We start from the raw sequence: 17,833 nt of genomic DNA on the forward strand, positions 1-17,833 counted from the left end.
TCCTCTTTTGCTAATGTTTCTGGGGATAATCAGAATCCAAACTTGGAAAAGGAGGTCCCTGTGGCAAACGTGCACCCCGCGGGAGAGAAAAGGGCTCCATCACACCATACACGGAGTGTTTGCGCGGTGTTAACCAGCTAACGCGGGCAGAGAGGGCACAGTCGTGCGGTGCCTTCACGTACAACCGAGAGCTGATGCTATCAGCTGTGCCAAGGACAAGTCCCCAGAAGTCAGGACAGCCCCTACCTGGGAATATCCCCAGCGGCGCTGAGAGAACATGTCTTTCAAGTGTGCGGGGTTGCTTTCTAAGATTCGTGAGTGTTGGCTCAGCAAGGAGAAAGGGAAAGCAAGCAGCATTGTAAAACCAAGCGAAAGCCAACCAGGAAACATACAGCTCAGAAGACACTCGTTTTCCCCATCGCCTTCGTAATCTTTGAAAATGGGACAAGAAGCAGCACATTTGTTTCCAAATGCTATTTGGCTCCTGTCAAGAAAGAAATGGGATGACAGAGAACTGAAGAGGGAGACAGCATTAGCACCAGCTACAGCTTAGCCACGGCAACGCGACGCCCCTTCCGAAAATGTCTGGCCCTACACAGACAAGGCAGCATCCTCAGGTGCTGCGTATTACGTCCCACTTTTCTGGAGAAGACAGCGTGGTTTCCCTATGAAACCATCAAGCTGATGATGACCACGTCACGGAAGTAAGTCCACAAAAGTCCCATTGCTGAAACAAGGGAAGACCAGCCTCGAAGCTCTTCAGCTGCGCCAACTTCAGTCTGACATCAAGAACGACATTTGGATTTTTTGTCCAGATTAGCTGCCAGCCCATCTACTCATTTATCATGCACTAACTTACAACGTTCTCCTGCTTTATCAATGACATTACAGACTTCCTCTGAAGTGGCCTGGATCTGGATTACAAACGTCCTATGTTCTGTGTGCTCATGCCCTCTAGAAGCAATAAAGCTCCTTCCCAGCGTAAAGTCACATCGACAGCTGTTTGAAGAATTTTATGGTCTCCAAAGCAGAGAGGAGTCTGTACAGCAGTGACTATATTTTGATACCCTTAGCCAGGCAAAGAACCCGCTAATGAAAACAGGTTGTATTCCATCTCCGGAACGTGCCCTGATTTTTACGTGCGCGTACCTGAATACACACACGTATTGCTGACATTTTACGTTCTTACTTTACTGTTCTACCGACATACAAATTCATCAATGAACGACTACCAAAAATATGGAATATAAAAGCCTCAGTTCCCTCAATAGAGGGATGTACCAGGCTTAACTTTATACGTGAGGTTACCCTATTTTGGTACGCACTCCCCTTGTGAAACAACTTCGGAGCACTGAATAAAGATGGAGCTTTCTTTCACTGAAACACGAGCCAACTGGGAACACTGGAAAACCAACCTCTCATGTTACGTGAGTGTAACCTTACGTAACCTCGTCTTCCGTTATACGACCGTAATGGAAATAAAGATTGATCACTTTTACCCACCTATCTGCCTTTCCTGGCTTTATCAGACAGCCTTCTGAAAGACAGCTGTCCCGACACAAAATGAAGAGTATGAAACACAATACTCTAATGGAAACAACACCCACAAAAGAAAAATGTGTGCGTGGTCTGTAGTATAACCGCTCAGGCAGAAGGTGATCGCCTGCCTAGCCCTGCGAGATTCAGATCACGTAGACTGTAATATCAAGAAAAACATCGCACTAATGGCGTAATTATCTGAGCGTCCACAGTGCATAACATACACATCCTGTGTTCAGTCTTTACGGCCCGCCTCTCTCCCTCAGAAAAATCTCACCGGCTCCGCAACTTGTGGGACCAGGGATGGAGATTGGACAGGCAGCGTGGCCCTGGGTCGCTGAAACCGGGTCTCCTAGGGACGGGTCTCACCTGGCTGAGGTCCTGTGCGGATTCTCTGATGTCTAATGAGCCTGGAGTTCGCACTGAGGTTTTCTTGAACTAAGAGGTTCCCCTACCTCCTACCTGCCCACCTCTAGGAAGCCAACACCCTTGAGACCTGCTGGCTTTCTACCACATTTGACTGAAGCTGGCAAAGATGACCTTTCATAGGTGTTACAAAGTCACTGGGAAGGCCTGGCGGACACATGCATGCGCTCGCAGGTACACGGGTGCGTGTGGTCAGTACAGCTTTATAAACACCGCTCCGTAGGAAAGCAGGCGAAGAGCATGGACCTGTTCTGCCTAGGCCCCTTCCCTCCGTGCAAGGTAAGGCAGAGCCATACCCGTGTTTGGGAACTCCTAAAAAATCATCCACTCCCTGTAATGAAGAGCACAACGGAAACCAGCTCTGTGACTTGAGGGAATGGCCTGGGAAGCCTTTGCAGCAGCCAGTTTTTGTACCGTACTTTCTCACTACCAAGAAAAGGTGTTTAAATTGCCAGGAGTGGTTTTTCAGGCTTGTCTAAAATGATGCCATTTCATACAACACCAGCCTTCCTCTTGGCCATGAGCACAGCTCCGCTGGAGAGGCACCGACCTTCTCCCTCCTGCCGAAACACCCCATGCCACTGGGTGAAGGATGCCAAGGAGAGGAAAGGTGTCCGCTGCCTGTCCTCACTCCAGCGGCGTTCACAAAGGTGCAGCACCGGCCTTTCCACGGCCGGTGGGCAGAGAGGAGATGGCGGTTTAGCTCTGGAGGCCCTTCACCCCAAAAGGAAAAAACAGAAGTGGAACAACAGCACGCTTTTGTGAGCGGGACAGAGCAGTTTGGAGCCCAATTAAACTGTTCTAGTAAACCCCACGTACTCTTTTATAAGTGCAAATAGAAATCACTGGAAATGCACTTTTCCCTCACCCATGGATAAACAGAAAGGCGGTGCTGAGAAAGCAAGCGTGGTGGCCGGGAGTGGACTCTGGCAGCCCTGCGTACAATGCATCATTAACGCAGGCAAAGCTTCTCAGCCTGGGAAGACTTCAAAATTAGAGCTGGTGACGCTTGAACTCCAGGTGAAAAAGAAATCTTCGTTTTCTCTTTCTGCAACGCTCTCGTCCGGGGACACGGCATACCAACTTTTGTTACATGGCCAGCTTAAAAGTTTTAGCAACGCTGCTAGATCTCTTTCCTAGAGGAAAGAGCACGTATATTTATATATTTAGCTCTTACAGCCAAACCTTCATAGCTGAACACTTGTTTCTACGTATGTAATATAAATGTGAAAGTACTCACGTGAGCACAAACTGGGACACGTTCACGCGTGCGCGAATGTCACCCACCTGCACAAACAGTCCCGATGCGGAAGAACCTGACTTATCTACCCGCGTTTTTCCTACAGAGCAAGGAAAATCCGTGCAGTTCGGCAAAGCCAGAACCAGCCTGGCTCTACGGTGACTTCAGAGGCAGAAGTCTACGGAATTTCAGGGACCAATCTGTAGAAGTTTAACGTAGCCTGAAGAATTTAATGGAGATTTAGATGCCTGTAACTGAAATGTAATGTTTTTGAGAATGATTGACCAAGATGAGTGGCATCCGCTTGGTACTCGTGAAGCGTCGTGTCAGCGTTAACGCCTCAGTAGCATACATAAATCAAGGTGCAATGTCGGTCTCGTTTTCTTCTCAGATGAAGAAAGGCTTACAATCTTCGTAAGATTAAGCTGTTCTAAACCAAAATGAGATACTGCTCTTTATAGAGAGTGGTGATGTTTGCATACAGAAACTAAATAAAACTGGGCGGAATGGGCTGAATGAATCAGAACAAACAAGAAACTCGTAAGGGATGTTCCTTCCTTATTAATATCCTCCCCCTCCCTGGTACTGCTCAAAGCTTTTTTTTGTTTGCCTTTCCCACGTCTCTTATCTGTGCTTTCGGATACAGAGAGCCTCACAACATGCTACAGCTTGAATGTTTGCATTCATCAAAGCAAAAACTTCCATTAACAAGAATTCAATTATTTGGAAAAGTTTCCTGGAGGTACGGCACCACCTTCCTCAGTTCACTTCCAGTGGGAATTCTGCTTTCCATAAGCCTCGTTTGACTCATAAAATACAAATAGACGGTTTGCTGTGACTCCGAAGAAAAGGACTTTAGAGGAACGCGCGTGAAAAGTGGAGCCTGTCACAAGCATCTGTGGAACAGTGGGGAAGTTATGTGAATAGTAGCACTGTCTAAGGCTCCCCATGGGAATACTATTAAATTAACAGCACATTCAGATCAATTGCCTTCTTTTTTTCTGTTTTGTTTTTTTTTTTTCTTCCCCCCCCCCCCCTCTGGTTGCCCAACAGGTATCTTGTAATGCAGAACTGTGGTTCACAGAGGTCACCCGGTAACGCCGTGGGTTGGATTGGGCGGTGAGGTTTTCTGGTTTTGCAGCTTTTTTCTCAGCTGTCTTCCGAAGTCCCGAGTTATTAATTTATCAGGCAGAAATAGAACAGCGGCAGCAGCGCTCTGACCCAACCCCACCCAAATCCTCAGGGGAGTCAGATGTCTCTTCGGAAGACACGAAGAGCGAGATAACGGCGTCAGACACGCGCTTTGAATTTTAATTGTCGCGATTGAGGATTAGGAACAATCCCTGCGAGCAACCAATTTTCCTGGCGTTTGCAGCCAGACTCAAGCCTGCTTTTAGCTAACTGCGGTGCAACATTCATGCCTCAAACCCGATTTTAGTGAGTTCCCTTCCCTTCTAGGGCAAGTACATCACCGGCGGCTCCGAGTCCCATTTGGTACCCCCACCCTCAACTAACTCTTGAGCACAGGGGAATTATAACAGGGAATAAAGTAATTACTCCCTTGCTGCTGCCAATGTTAAGAGGGCGTTTTTATACCAGGTCAGCTTTTCTCCTGTACAGCCATAATGTTCCTTCCTAAAAGGAAGCTGAAAACACCGGGAGATTCACTGCCCCTCTAAAGCTGTTTTGGTGTCTGAACAGGTCATTTATTTGAAACGTCCTGCTCTTTGGTGTCGATGGCCGTGTTTTTCTGGTACCGTTGCTGGTCCTTCCATTCAACGCAACCAGGGTTGTTTCTTCTGATGCTTTATTTCTACAGATTCCATGCTGGGTCACGACTAGAAAGGCCAGGCTGCAAATCTGGCATTGCGGAGAAAGAGGGGAAAAGAACAGGAATTACAAAAAGGCCAGCTCTTCTTTCAATCTTCAGCAAAGCAGCAGCTCTTTCCCAGCTTTTAGCATAGGGAAATAATCTGGCTGGTGCTTTGTGCCTAGGCCTCAAGTAACAGTTTTATGTGACTGCTGTATTTAGTCAAAGAGATAGTGGGTTTTGTGAATAACTTGCAAAGAACCTACGCATCTGCCAGCTTCACAGGGTAATGCCATTGCTTTAAATGGATTAACTTGGGATTTACGCGACTAAGAGCTGAGATACCAGATGCCTGAACACAGAAAGGCAGAAAATGAAAGCTTCCTGCAAGAAAATGGAAACATCTCCCTCTCTATTCTCAACTAAACCACATAATTAAATGAAAGAAACCAACCTGATGATTAAAATGCTGACAAAGGTGCTTTACCCTCCGTCAAAGCTGTAACTTCTCTCTTAATCAGGTCATGCGATACAAACATTAGTGGCACGCATCCTGCCTTCGCTCCACGAGATTTCCCTTCTCCAAATCCTTTCCCTTGGACACGGGAAGACCCCCCAGACCCCCGTTGGTCTGACACCTCATATTAGACCAACGAAGTCGCAATCTACGGTCTTGCAAGATCTGAACTCCTACAGCCAGCGACAGATTGCCTCGGGAACCGTGCCCCATCACAAACCCTACCTGCCTGCCCTCGTTGCCCTCAGCCCTGCTCTCACCACCACCAGCCCATTTCGCGGTCGGTGGCCGGCGCGGACTCTTCGCTCTCCCATCAGCAGCCCTTGAACAGGAAGCACCTGGGTGTTCCCCATTTATAGGGCAGGTGGAAGCAAGGCTTGTCGCTGCCGTAAGTGAAAACACAGCATCAGCCAGCATCCTGGCTCCTGGTGGGAAAGCGTTTTATTAATCAAAAAAATACTTTCCACCCCATGGTGTCTTACAGACCTTTAAACTTGCATCTGCAAAACTCAGGCAAATCCTTCTGTCATTCTCATAACAAAGTTAAAACACAAAAAACGTTTTTTAAACTGGAGGATTTTTTATTTATTTATTTATTTATTTTAAACAAGAGAGAGAACTTCAACCCGATTAGAAATACTCTCTGTGCTCAGCACAGGGTGGTATGGGCAAGGCAGAATTTCCAGCTCATTAGTGTGTGCTGCATTCCCAGTCTGTTATAGGGGGAAGAATAGGGGAAGCTGGAGTAGCTGAGCTTGCTTGACCGAAAGGTAACGGCATATGACACCAGCTTTTTCTCATTCTATTCTAGACTACAGAAAGGGAGAGGGGGGGTGAAGACCAGAAATTTTCAACATCTCAAAATCCTAATTCCCCCCCAAAACAAGTTGTCACGGAAAGTGAAATGCTGACAGAGCAATGACTGGGAGGGAGGAAGCTGGAGTATGACATGGAGCTAATGAAGTGCAAGCCTTTGGGTGTGGGAACCAGAGCCAAAGGGTACAGCGCATTCTTGCATCCACAGCATTCACCGTGATTTTCCAGTTCTACTATTTATGTAATTCATTTCATCTCAGAAGTAAATATTTTCATTGATGATGTGTTCTTCCTGTAATCCCTGAGACTATATATAATAACGTAACACTTTGCATAGCAGTAGATAACACATTAATCCCCCTTATGGGATTGCGGAATAGCATTCCTTGCCAGTGGATCTAGAAAACAAAGCTCTGACCTTCTCCTAGGTATTATTAAAAGACATTATTAAAAGAATGGTATGCCAGAATTCAAAAAAGCCATTACAAGTAAAGAAGGTTTAGAAATCAATCATACCGAGAAGAAGTTGGGAAGTAGGGTTACAGGAACGATTGGAAGGAAGGCAGGCAGAAGCTGAAGACTCCACAACAGCAACATCATCTCATATAGGACACAAAAGCCATGCTCTGGAAGGCAAGAAGAAAGATAAGAAACTGGGAGAGACCGAGAGTGTGAAACGTTATCATCTGGGAGATGAACGAGAACAGAAGGTTTATTGTTTGGACAAGAAATCTAATATTGGTGCAGTAAAAGATAAAAAAGAATTGGTGAATGGATTCAAGGAGGACAGTCACGCGATCCAAGATTTAGCACGCAATCTAGCAAATCATCCTCAGCTGTGATATCTAGCCTTCCTATTATAGGGTAGCGTAGGTGTGGATTTGGGGCACCTACGGCGTTATCACGAATCCACTTCCTCTGGTATCTAGAATTTCTGAGGCAATTGTAACTGCTCCCAGCTTTTGCCGGAGACTAGGAAGGGATGCTATTCCGTGACTTATAGACAGACAATTTACTTATCACCAATGAAATCTTCATATCACGCCACCTGTTATGTATGTATGAGAGTAGAAAGAAATATCTATAGAAATAGAACAGAAAATACACTGAAATATAAAATCTATATAAATAGAAAAGGCACTTCAGGCCATCAGAAGAAAAAAGAGCGGTTTAAAACAACAAACTTTTTTGACAAGGCACAGAGCTTAAAATACCTGGGAAGGAAAACAGGGGTGAATCAAACCAAAAAACTTTAAGTCAGCAAAATGCTGGTGTCGCATCTACTAGCTACACCCAAAAAAAAAAAAAAAAAAAAAAAAAAAAAGGAAAAAAGGATGGGACAAAGGGACAAAAGTTCCCCAAAGACCCCAAGCTTTTAGGTACCTCATTTGTGTCAATGACTCCGTGAGTTGTTCAAACGTGCTCCTATTTTAATGTTGGATAATTACTTTTATGGTAATCAAAATATCACTTAGTGAATCCAGCATATTGTGTTGAAAACAATGTAAAATAATACTGTGAGCAGATAATTTAACTGGCCAGATGAAGACTCTCTCTCATTCATAAAAATGAAAATTTCTCCACAACGCGGTCAATATATAATACTGCAACCAAATGGAAAAAGTTCAGTTCAGAAGAAAAGTCTTACAGAAACCCATGCCAAAACATACATAAAACGTTCTCTGGAAATCTGTTCTTTATTAAAGTTTTGTGTGTCCAATAGGTGTCACAACTCGCAATTTAAAACCTGTAGAAGCACGTTATCGACGTGCATGCTCCCACCAGAAGTAATCAGGCTTTCCAAGGGCTGATCACGACCGAGGCCTGGACCTCCCCTCCCCACCTCATTGTAACACGCTGAGTAATCATCTTCGTTATGGGTCAGTTCCTCACCGTATACCTAAAGGTTCATCACCTCGTAAACATTTGTAATATGGCAGTTGAGCCGGTCGCCCAGGGATACAAGCCACACGTTCCCGATGCGGCTCGCCTGGTGGGCAGACTGGCCAGCGTCGATGCAGGACACCTTGGTCTTTCTGCTGGACGAGTGAAAACATCGCCTTAAAGTGCTGAAAATTTTTGACGGAAAATCCCTTTATGCTTGTTTTGTTTCCTCAAGCCACCGTGAGAGAGGAAATCGGGGAGGGCCCACAAACTGCGGCTGTATCTCATTACTGCATTTACAGGTTTGTATATTCAAATGAGTGCCTGGTCCGGTACGAAAAGAAAGTTACTCTCTGTATATTAACTGCTCCTCTTGCAGCGTGCCTAGGAATTCCAATATTCCCAAACCCTGAGAGGTTCCTACAAGAAAAGGAAGGAAAAAAGAAAAGGCCTTTCACAAACACATTAGGCCTTACTGTGAAATCAGTCTGCCTGCCAACTGACACCCAAAAATATCGGAGAAAGCTAAATAGACAGAATCAGGTGGAAAATTTGGCGGGCGTTAGGAAAATAAAATACGTTACAAAGGTCGGGATAAGCCAGAAAGTTCTTTAAAAGGCCATGGGAAGAACTGGGAGTGCTGATACCCAGTTTCGGCAAAGCCTTATGAAGGAACTGTACTGTTAGGAGTACTACGGTTGATTTTAACTAAAATAACTCGCTCCCTCAAACTTGTCTGGGTCACTGCAAAAAGCGTATCCTTTGGGGGTGTTTGAGTCTGACCACGCTAATTCAAATAGACGACAGCACCCGCATTTGGGAAACATCCGTCATTACAAGAAAATCAAGAGGAGAAACCAACCGCACAGGCATTTTATGTGGGTTTTTAAGAGATACAAATTCTCTACCGTGTAATACAAGGAATAGCCCCCCCCCCCCCGACAATTTAGCGTGATTAGGATCTGCGTGAGTCAAGATTTACAGTCTTGTGCCTAAGCCAGTCAAACATTAAAAGCCTGTGACTAAACAGAGGAGGGGAAAAGAAAAAAAAATGAAAAAACCCAAAAAAACCGATAGCCCTGCAAACTCTATTTTCTTACTGTGAATGGCTCGTGTTGAATCATCTGCTTGGGCCAGATAATGCTCGCAAGAAGCTGTCAGGTAACGAGTTAAGCGCCACAAATGAATGGAAGGCGCAAATCTCTGCGGTTAGTTGGGGAAAACAGTGGAAAGGAATGAAACGGGGGGTTGTCACCCCCCGCACCGAGCACACAGAAGCTGGTCTGTTTTGAGGATTCGCGATGTCTTTGAGCGCGGGGTGCTCTGCCCACCGCACTGGTCACCTGCTGAGAGCTCGCATTGAATTCTTGTACATTATAATTGGATTTTCCGAAGGCACCGCATTAGCATTTTCCATGATCTCACCCTGATTAGCCAAATCACTAATCAGGAGCAGCGCGGTTATATTGTTTGCTGGTTAAACTATCGGCTGCCGTAGTGTCTGTAAGCCAGCTCCAAATTCATACCGAGATAAAAACTCCTATCTCTTTAACAGAGACTCCGGAGTTTATTCTGTAGCTGATGGAATTCTGATTCTCAACTGGAGTTCTCAAACTCTAATTTCCAATAGTTTATGAGAAAGCAGTTTCTCTCCAGAGGCCGGTTTGCTCAGTGCTTTGCTTGCGTTCTTCCCCAGTCCGTATTATAAGTTAGGAGTGTCGTTTCTTTGATCGGTGTAAGCGAAAGCAGCATTGCTGTAAAATGTAACAGCCGAAAAATCCTCTCCCGTGGATTCTTCCCCATTGGGTCCAAAAATCAAATGCTGAACGTGTTTAATCTTGTAAGGTTATTATTTTGACGCACAGGCCTTTGTACATTGATGGGAATGGAAATACCTGTTCTGAAAGCGGAAGTGACAGACGCAGGCGATCTCGGCCTGATGATTCCGTCTTTGTACAGCTCAACAAGCTGCTTGTGTGGGAGCTTAAACTCATATTAAGTACTTCTGAGCTGGAAGGAAAGCAGCCAGGACACCTCATGTGGCCTCATGGTGCAAAAATCTCCGTTCCTTCTTTCAGGCGTGATCCCAGCAGATTCAGGTACCTGCCTGAAGGGAAGAGACCGTCTTACAAGCAGATTATCGGGTAATGTTTGCCAAACATCCATTCACCACCGTTTCTTGAAAAATATCATAGTCTAAATACATTTTCTTTTAAAAAGCCAGGTTTTATTCTCAGGTTAGAAGTTACACAACGATTTCATTACAAGAATAACTTGGAAATACACAGCCATTTGCACCGAGAAGTTAAAACCGTTAAATATTTCCACTAAAATTCTTCTGATACAAATAAGTACATACAGAAAAAAGAAAAACCACAACTCTGTCATTACATTTTTCTTATAACTTCGGAGACAAAACAAAAGGAGAGCTGGCCCTGCCTCAAAAAGGGGAGGAAGCACATTCTACCTGGCCTGGCATTACACAAATGTGTTGAAACCGTGAAGCGGGTTTCCTTTTTACCAAACAACCAAGAAAGAGAGTACAAAATTCAAGATGGTATATCAACAAATCATTCCCTGGCATCAAATAAAAAAAAAAGACCATAATTCTCAAACAAACAAACAAACTAATATCATAAAGCTCTTTGGCTTATAAGCTCTTGCATTCAAACCAGATGTGACTGTCTCTCAATAGCTGCGTCTTTTCTCATGAGGCTTTTTCACAGCTTCTCATCGGCTGCACAAACGGCATCTTCAGAACAAAGGGCAATAACGCTTCCCAGCAGAGTTTAACTGGATCCCGAGGATCACTAGCCTGTATGATCCGCTTTCCTATTGTCCTCGCAGGGATTTCACCGGGCATAAATAGCATGCCCTCAAGAGATAAGGAGCTAAGGGGAAAAAACCCAAACCAAACAAAAACAAAAAAAAAAAAACCCCGAACCACCAGAGCAAAACAGAATGCTGAAGTTACAAGACTCGCTTGCAGCCTTTGGTCTCCGCTTCTCCAGGTCATAGGCTGTCAGCAATGGGCTCCCTTCTCTGAGGAGGAATCTGCAAAAGTGTGTCCATACAAGTTATTTTGACATGGAGAAACACAACTCGCTTATGGTTAACTTCCCTCTCTTTTATAACACACACGCGTCCCCGGAGCCGATACCGGACATCATATTACAAGTCTGGAATCAATCCAGTACAAACGGCAGTAAGCATGAAGAAGAAAAGAGGGCATGGGTACCATACAGTGCCCTAGTAGTCTCTCTCCACACTTTCATCTAGTCGCGATTGTTGATACGGAGCAAACAGTAGGGTCTAGTAACCTAAAGCCCCCATATAAGATCTTTCTAGACCTCTAAAAGGAAGAGCTGACGTTCAGCAGCGCTCCTAGGCATACGTTAGCACGAGGTGCACCCAAGAGAGTAGGTAAGTGTGACGGAGGGAAGAATGAGGCAGTAGTACCTACAGCTAAGTAGGTGTCTGTGGTTCAAAGATGTGTTTGATAGTAACTCAGGCGAGCTAGGAAAACAAAATAAAACCTAAGAAAGGAAACAGACTATTGCCGGGGTAACACATACTTCCTTCCCGAAGTTTCAAAAGATTCTGGAAACGCTGTAACACATCGCTAGTAGCACACACACAGGAGTGCACACAGTATTCCGCTCACAGGAGAAACATCGAGAGTGAAATATTTCCAGCGAGGTTTTGAATTTGCCTGGGAGAATTGCTCTGCAGCCACTACGCACTAACCCCGTCATTCCCTTCCAAGCCCACCGCGCTGACGATATCCAAACGTGTACGAAAGAAAACTTTATCCGAGAGGGCCACATTTGTAGTGAGCGGTAGTATCAAGAATCACCGATTTTGGTGACACCTTTTCCTCGCGGGTAGTATCAGAGCTAAAATTGACGTTATTTATTCACAAAAGCCAGGAAGAGCAACAATTAGCAAACTGGTTCTTTGTGCGAGAAGGATGAGTGCAAGTATTTGTGTGTCCACGTCGTGTAAACAGACCCCTTTAACAGCAAAGAGAGTGGAACAAAACGTTTCTAACAAGTAATGTGCTTCCAAGCTCCACGTCGAATGTTGGTATTCCTGTAACAATATTATGGGGTCAGGGAGGAAGAGAGCACTTGTCTATTCAAACACCTCAGGCAACTCTACAGTGGGGGACGTCCTTCAGTTATTTTTGTTTCTTCCCAGTCCCGAGTCCCACAGGGACACAACTGCAGGTCACCCTGCTTATGCCAAGATGCTTTTGGTTCCTCAAGTTCTTGCCCAGCTGGTGCAAACGGGCAGATATCACAGCAGGCACCACGGGCACGGTCTGCCAGAGAGGAAAGGCAAAGATAAGATAACACGAAGTTCCCAAAAACAAAAAGCGCGTCTCACCTAGGATGGCATTAACCATTCGGAAAACCTTCTGGATGTTTCGCAGTATGAGCAGGCTTCAGAGCCCAGCACAGAGTACTTACAACACGCAAAACACGTACAATAGGTCAAAGGAAAGCGGGCTTCATATACTGAGGGTAGGTAGCACTTGGCTGCTGCTTTAGCAAGCAAACGGCACAGAATTCATTTTTACATCGCTTCCTTAGGTGATCAATGACGAACTAAGGGTATTTCCAGGCAGCAGAGACATGCTTCAAGTCACCAGGAGAGAGGAAGATTCAATAAAAACAGCCACCACCACGTCACCCACCACCAGAAGACCACCACCACCGACGTCCCCTTTAAGAAATGTTCCCTTAAATGCCTTGATTCTTCCCCATGTTTCATTCTCAAAGGGAAAAAAAAAATAATGCCCGTGTGCGTGAAGCCATTTAAAATCTAATGGGTACTGAATGATAAATCCTGATACTTTGTTTCACAGAAATAAAACTGTCAAATCATGGGGCTGTTTAAATTACAGACGGTGTTCCTCTTCACGTGAGACTTTTCTGCCTTGGTACTCTGAAAAACTGCAGATCTTTCGCTCAAGTTGACTTCTAAAAGCAGTACTTGTCTAAAAAAAAGGTAACTTCTCACATTCTGGAGTTCAAAATGAAAGGCGCCTCTTTTTGTTAGATTGCAGCCACAGAAATCAAGTTGCACCGGTAAAAATCCTGAAAATAATGACATGTTCATTCCCAGTGCGGATGGCAAGCTGCTAATTAAATCTGCCTTGACTAGTTGGGAGCACTGATAATTCCTTACGAAATGTACGCACCGAGGACAGGCCGATACCAAAAATGTTTAGGATCTGGGATTTTTTTCCAGGAAAATTAAGATGTCAGTTCACTGACCTTTTTTTCCCTGTCTGGTTTTCACTGGAGACCTCCAACAAATCCGTTTTTCCAGTTTTTCATTCCCTCCCCCACCCCCGACATCATTCTTTTCAGGGGAAAACCCCACACTTCTCCCTCCTCTTCTTCCAATTAGGTGTAATTATACCAGTAGCAGCAAAGCAGGTACCTTGAGGGCAAAAATCTGGAAAGCCGCAGAGTGTGGAAGGAAACAAGAGATATTACGATGAAAGCAAGCAGACACATCGTGCTTCTTCATGCGTTTATCTGGGCATCCCTAGGGCTTTTGCAGGCCAGTTGCTGCTTTCCCTAAGTGCGCCAAGATGAGGTGGTGAGCCGCCGCTCTCGCCTCTCCCGCGAGGCTCCAGAGCTTGAACGGAGAGGTGGGCGAAGGGCTACGTTTTGGGTTCTCCCTGCGTCTGGCATCGTAACTGGATCCAAAATCAAAACGTACAATTTAGGTGAAAGAAAGCTCGTAGTTATATCTAATGTTCCGAAGGGGTAACTAGGGTTCTTATATGTACCGAGAATCTTTTCTGCCAAGAAAACAAATACGGTAAGATTAATTTTGGAAGTGAATAAGGCAATACATGCCAGCAGTTGCAGCATGCAAAAGGGTTCTTGCTCTGAGCAGGCTTTGAATAATAAACCTCTTTTCCAGAGAATTTTTCATTAAAAAACTGGGTTCAGGGAAAATCTCCAAAATCGATCTTTTTTTTCAACTGTCTTTTCAATTTTGCACAGTTGGATAAGGAAGGAAGTCAACACGGCTTGCCAAATAAAGTGACATTAAGTACACTTGCTCGAAATCTGTCTGCATGTCTCCTTAAAAAGGGCGGGGGGGGAAATCCAAGAAAAAAAAACCAACCAAAAAACCAAACCCAAACCCAACCAAAAAACCACAACCGACAACAAAAAGATTGAAAACGAGTTCCAGCAACGCTGAGTGACAGAGCACAGAGAGACCTAGGAGTTAATGTCCCTCCAAAGGCAGAACTACTGATCAAACATGGCTGAGCTGGAAGAATTTAAGCGCAGTTTAGGACCGGGCTTTCTGCGCAGCAAAGAACCTGGGGAGGGACCGGCGGGTGGGCAGGAAGAGTTATTCTCTTGGAAATACGTTGCTGGGGCAGCGAGACAACATCTCATCAGCTTCCTCCGTAATCCCTACCTGCCTCCCATCGCTTACCTTTCCACGTTGTCCTCCTCTCTTTATTGTGACCTTCAAGGAAACGCCCTTTGCTTTTTCGGAAGCCTGATGCTTTCCCCTAAAAGCCCGCTTTGCAGACAGGCGGTTGCCCTGTGAGGACTACCTGAGTGGTCTTTCCCTGGCGGCCTGATCTCCACTGCAGCCCACCGACGGAGCATGGCTGGACACAAAACCTTCCTAACCATCTCTTCTCCCTGCCTGCTCTCAGCCAGAGTATTTCATGTTTGGAAAGATACGGAGAAGAAATATTTACGTGCACAGACAGGCTGAATTCTGGTATAAGTTAGTTGAGTTTTTAAGCAGTTTCACGAGAGGTACAACATGAAACTTTGTGGATACAAATGGGAAGAAAACGCTAGTAAAATCAGGCCAATAAACCTGAACACAGCCCACATCCTCCTATTTGCAAACCGCCTATTGGATACTTCTGGATTCCGTTTGGATCCCAGTGGTGGCGGCATGGAAAGCTAAACTCTTGCCGAGTCTGCAGCGTGAAAGAGCAGGAGGAAAGGAACCGAGTCAAACCCTCACCTTCCTGTGGCCTTGCAGACATACAGATGGCAGGCGACTGCCTCCTGCAGTCCAGCCTGGCATGAAAGCCATCCCGAACCACGGGCGTGCCTTTAGTACCTGTTGCGCTGCCAACGTGCAAGGGCGTGGAATACATCAACTCGCTCAACACATCATCAAGGACAGACGTTTTTTCCCCGTTCTTTTTGGAAAATTATATATTACGTCCTCAGTCATCTCTCACTGGCCCACGCGAGCCCTGGCAGGCCAAAGCAGTTTCCATGCTTCCCAATGGAGAGTTAGAGTTGATGTAGAGACTCTCATAGACTTCAGATATCTTTAAAAGAGGCTTTTTTTGATGGTATATCATAAAAAAAAAAAGCAAAGCAGTTTCCTGATTCATTTCTCTAGTGTTCAGCTCTGAAGTTACACTCTGTGACCTGTATTTTGTAATTATTCCTAAAGAAAAAATACCCAATGTCAAAGGAAAATTTGCACCGTTAAGGAAAACTTGAAGATTTTTCCCCAGAAACATCAAAATAGCATTCCTAAAGGAAACTGCCTCATGCTTAAAAGTTGCTGCACTGCCGGTTTGTTTTTCTATAACGAAGCCCTATCTCAGAAGAGATAAGATTTATTGGTCAGTTTATCACCTAATGAGGAAATGAAAGATGAGAAATGAGACTCGGCAACGCTGCTACGCGTACTAGCTCATTTAAACACACCCCTGTAATTAGCACTCGTACGAAACAGAACAAAGAGTTTGGAACATCAAGAATACTTTCATCACAGATTCTTGGAGCTTCTATCTTTGAAACCTTTCTCAAAACAACCGACTGAAATGCAGATCCAAGGTGATTTAAGATTATGGGTGGCTATATATAATACACAAACCTAGGCTAGTGCCTTTTAATTGATAGTAGAAGTTGGACTTCCGTCATCAATGGCTAATAAAACAATCTTTGTTTTATCAGCAAAGATAAAAAGAATAAGAGCCCTGAAGACGTTAAAGCAGACATCCTACACAGCACTATGATGGGACTCATTGAGAATTCCTCATTATGGGGACTAAAGAAAAAAAAAAAAAAAGGGGAAGAGAAAAGTCTCCAAGTACCTTACTCAACTGTCCCATTGACAAGGAGGTAGTTGGATGTTCTGCACAAGGAACAATAACAGAAAGACAGAGCACGGATTTAAAAAAAAACTTTTTTTTTTCAGGGAGCCAGAAGTCAAGTCATATAATCAAGCAGGGTAAATAAGAACTCTCTTTTCTTCAGATCCCTTAAGTGCACTGCCCTGGACCACAGCTGCAGTTGGTGGCCGGACTCGTTTCATTCACTGTTATAAACATCCTCCCTGTATTCTCTGGTGCAATAAATCACTCAGAGTTTAAGTGGGAGGAATGACAAAACTAATCTCCTGTCCTCTCTTGCAGTCACAGTGCTACTTTCCCTACGACCACATCAGAACCCTCCACACAGTCGCCGTGTAATTATGGGAGGCTCATCCTCCGTTTCGGCGAGTTACGTTCCCACCCTGCCCTCTCTTCTGTGCAAATGTGGATGACAATAAATAACAGAAGAGTTCCTCTATAGCCATCTTCTTCTTCTAGATGTTACAAAACAGCTTTTGGTGATGAGTCCCTGCCACCCCATATGGCACCCACTCGCACTGTGAAATGGCAGACGGATGGAGCACACACGCTTTCCAGCAGCGCACGCCAGCAAGCTTCGCTGGTCCCCTTGCACAGCACAGGATGAGAGGTATCATTCATCCGAGATGGCATCTCACAAAAAAGGGCCACGAGGCACGAGAACACAGCAAAACACAAAACTTTAGATGACAGAGAAGGGCAAGAAAGCTGGTGAGGGGTCTAGAGCACAAGTCCTGTGAGGAGCGGCGGATGGAACTGGGGATGTTCAGCCTGGAGAAAAGGAGGCTGAGGGCAGACCTTATCGCTCTCCGCAACTACCTGAAAGGAGTGGGTAGTGAGGTGGGGGTCGGTCTCTTCTCCCAAATAACAAGTGATAGGACAAGAGGAAATAATGCCAAGTTGCACCAGGGGAGGTTTAGGATGGACATTAGGAAAAATTTCTTCACCGAAAGGGTTGTCAAGCATTGGAACAGGCTGCCCAGGGAAGTGGTTGAGTCACTGTCCCTGGACGTATTTAAAAGACGTGTAGATGTGGTGCTGAGGGATATGGTTTAGTGGTGACTTGGCAGTGTTAGGTTAACAGCTGGACTTGACGATCTTAAAGATCTCTTGCAACCAAAATGATTCTATGATTCTATAATTCTCAACCACTGAAGAGAAAGGGGGTGGTTTTGGGGGAGCTTCTGAAGGAGAAGATCCGGAGGGGCGGATTCCCACCCAGAACAATGTCCCTTTCTTCCTTCTGCTCTTTGGCATCCATCTTTTGAGTGGTCTGAAACAAGTACTTCAAAACACCCAAGGAACTTGGTGTGACTTCAAATCCAGGTACAAATATTAAATACTCCTCCTGGTTTCCAAAAGAGATTTTGCACCAACACTTTGGCAAGAAATTAACTTTGTCCATTTTTATGTAGTTTTATTTTCAGACCTGGTACCTTGAGCTAT

At 45.0% G+C, this 17,833-nt stretch overlaps 1 protein-coding gene across 9 annotated transcripts in view; it reads right to left on the minus strand.

Moving 5' to 3' along the window:
• Positions 1–8,583: 8,583 nt before the first annotated feature.
• Positions 8,584–17,833, minus strand: part of TNIP3 (TNFAIP3 interacting protein 3) — a 70,773-nt gene continuing 61,523 nt past the window's right edge. For all 9 annotated transcript variants that reach the window (XM_054202779.1, XM_054202780.1, XM_054202781.1 and 6 more), the window contains one exon: positions 8,584–11,286. In XM_054202779.1, coding sequence (XP_054058754.1) covers positions 11,255–11,286 — 32 coding nt within the window. In that variant the 3' untranslated portion in view covers positions 8,584–11,254. The remainder of the gene's footprint in view (positions 11,287–17,833) is intronic.

Source organism: Rissa tridactyla, chromosome 5, assembly GCF_028500815.1.
Source record: "Rissa tridactyla isolate bRisTri1 chromosome 5, bRisTri1.patW.cur.20221130, whole genome shotgun sequence".
NCBI lineage: Eukaryota > Metazoa > Chordata > Aves > Charadriiformes > Laridae > Rissa > Rissa tridactyla.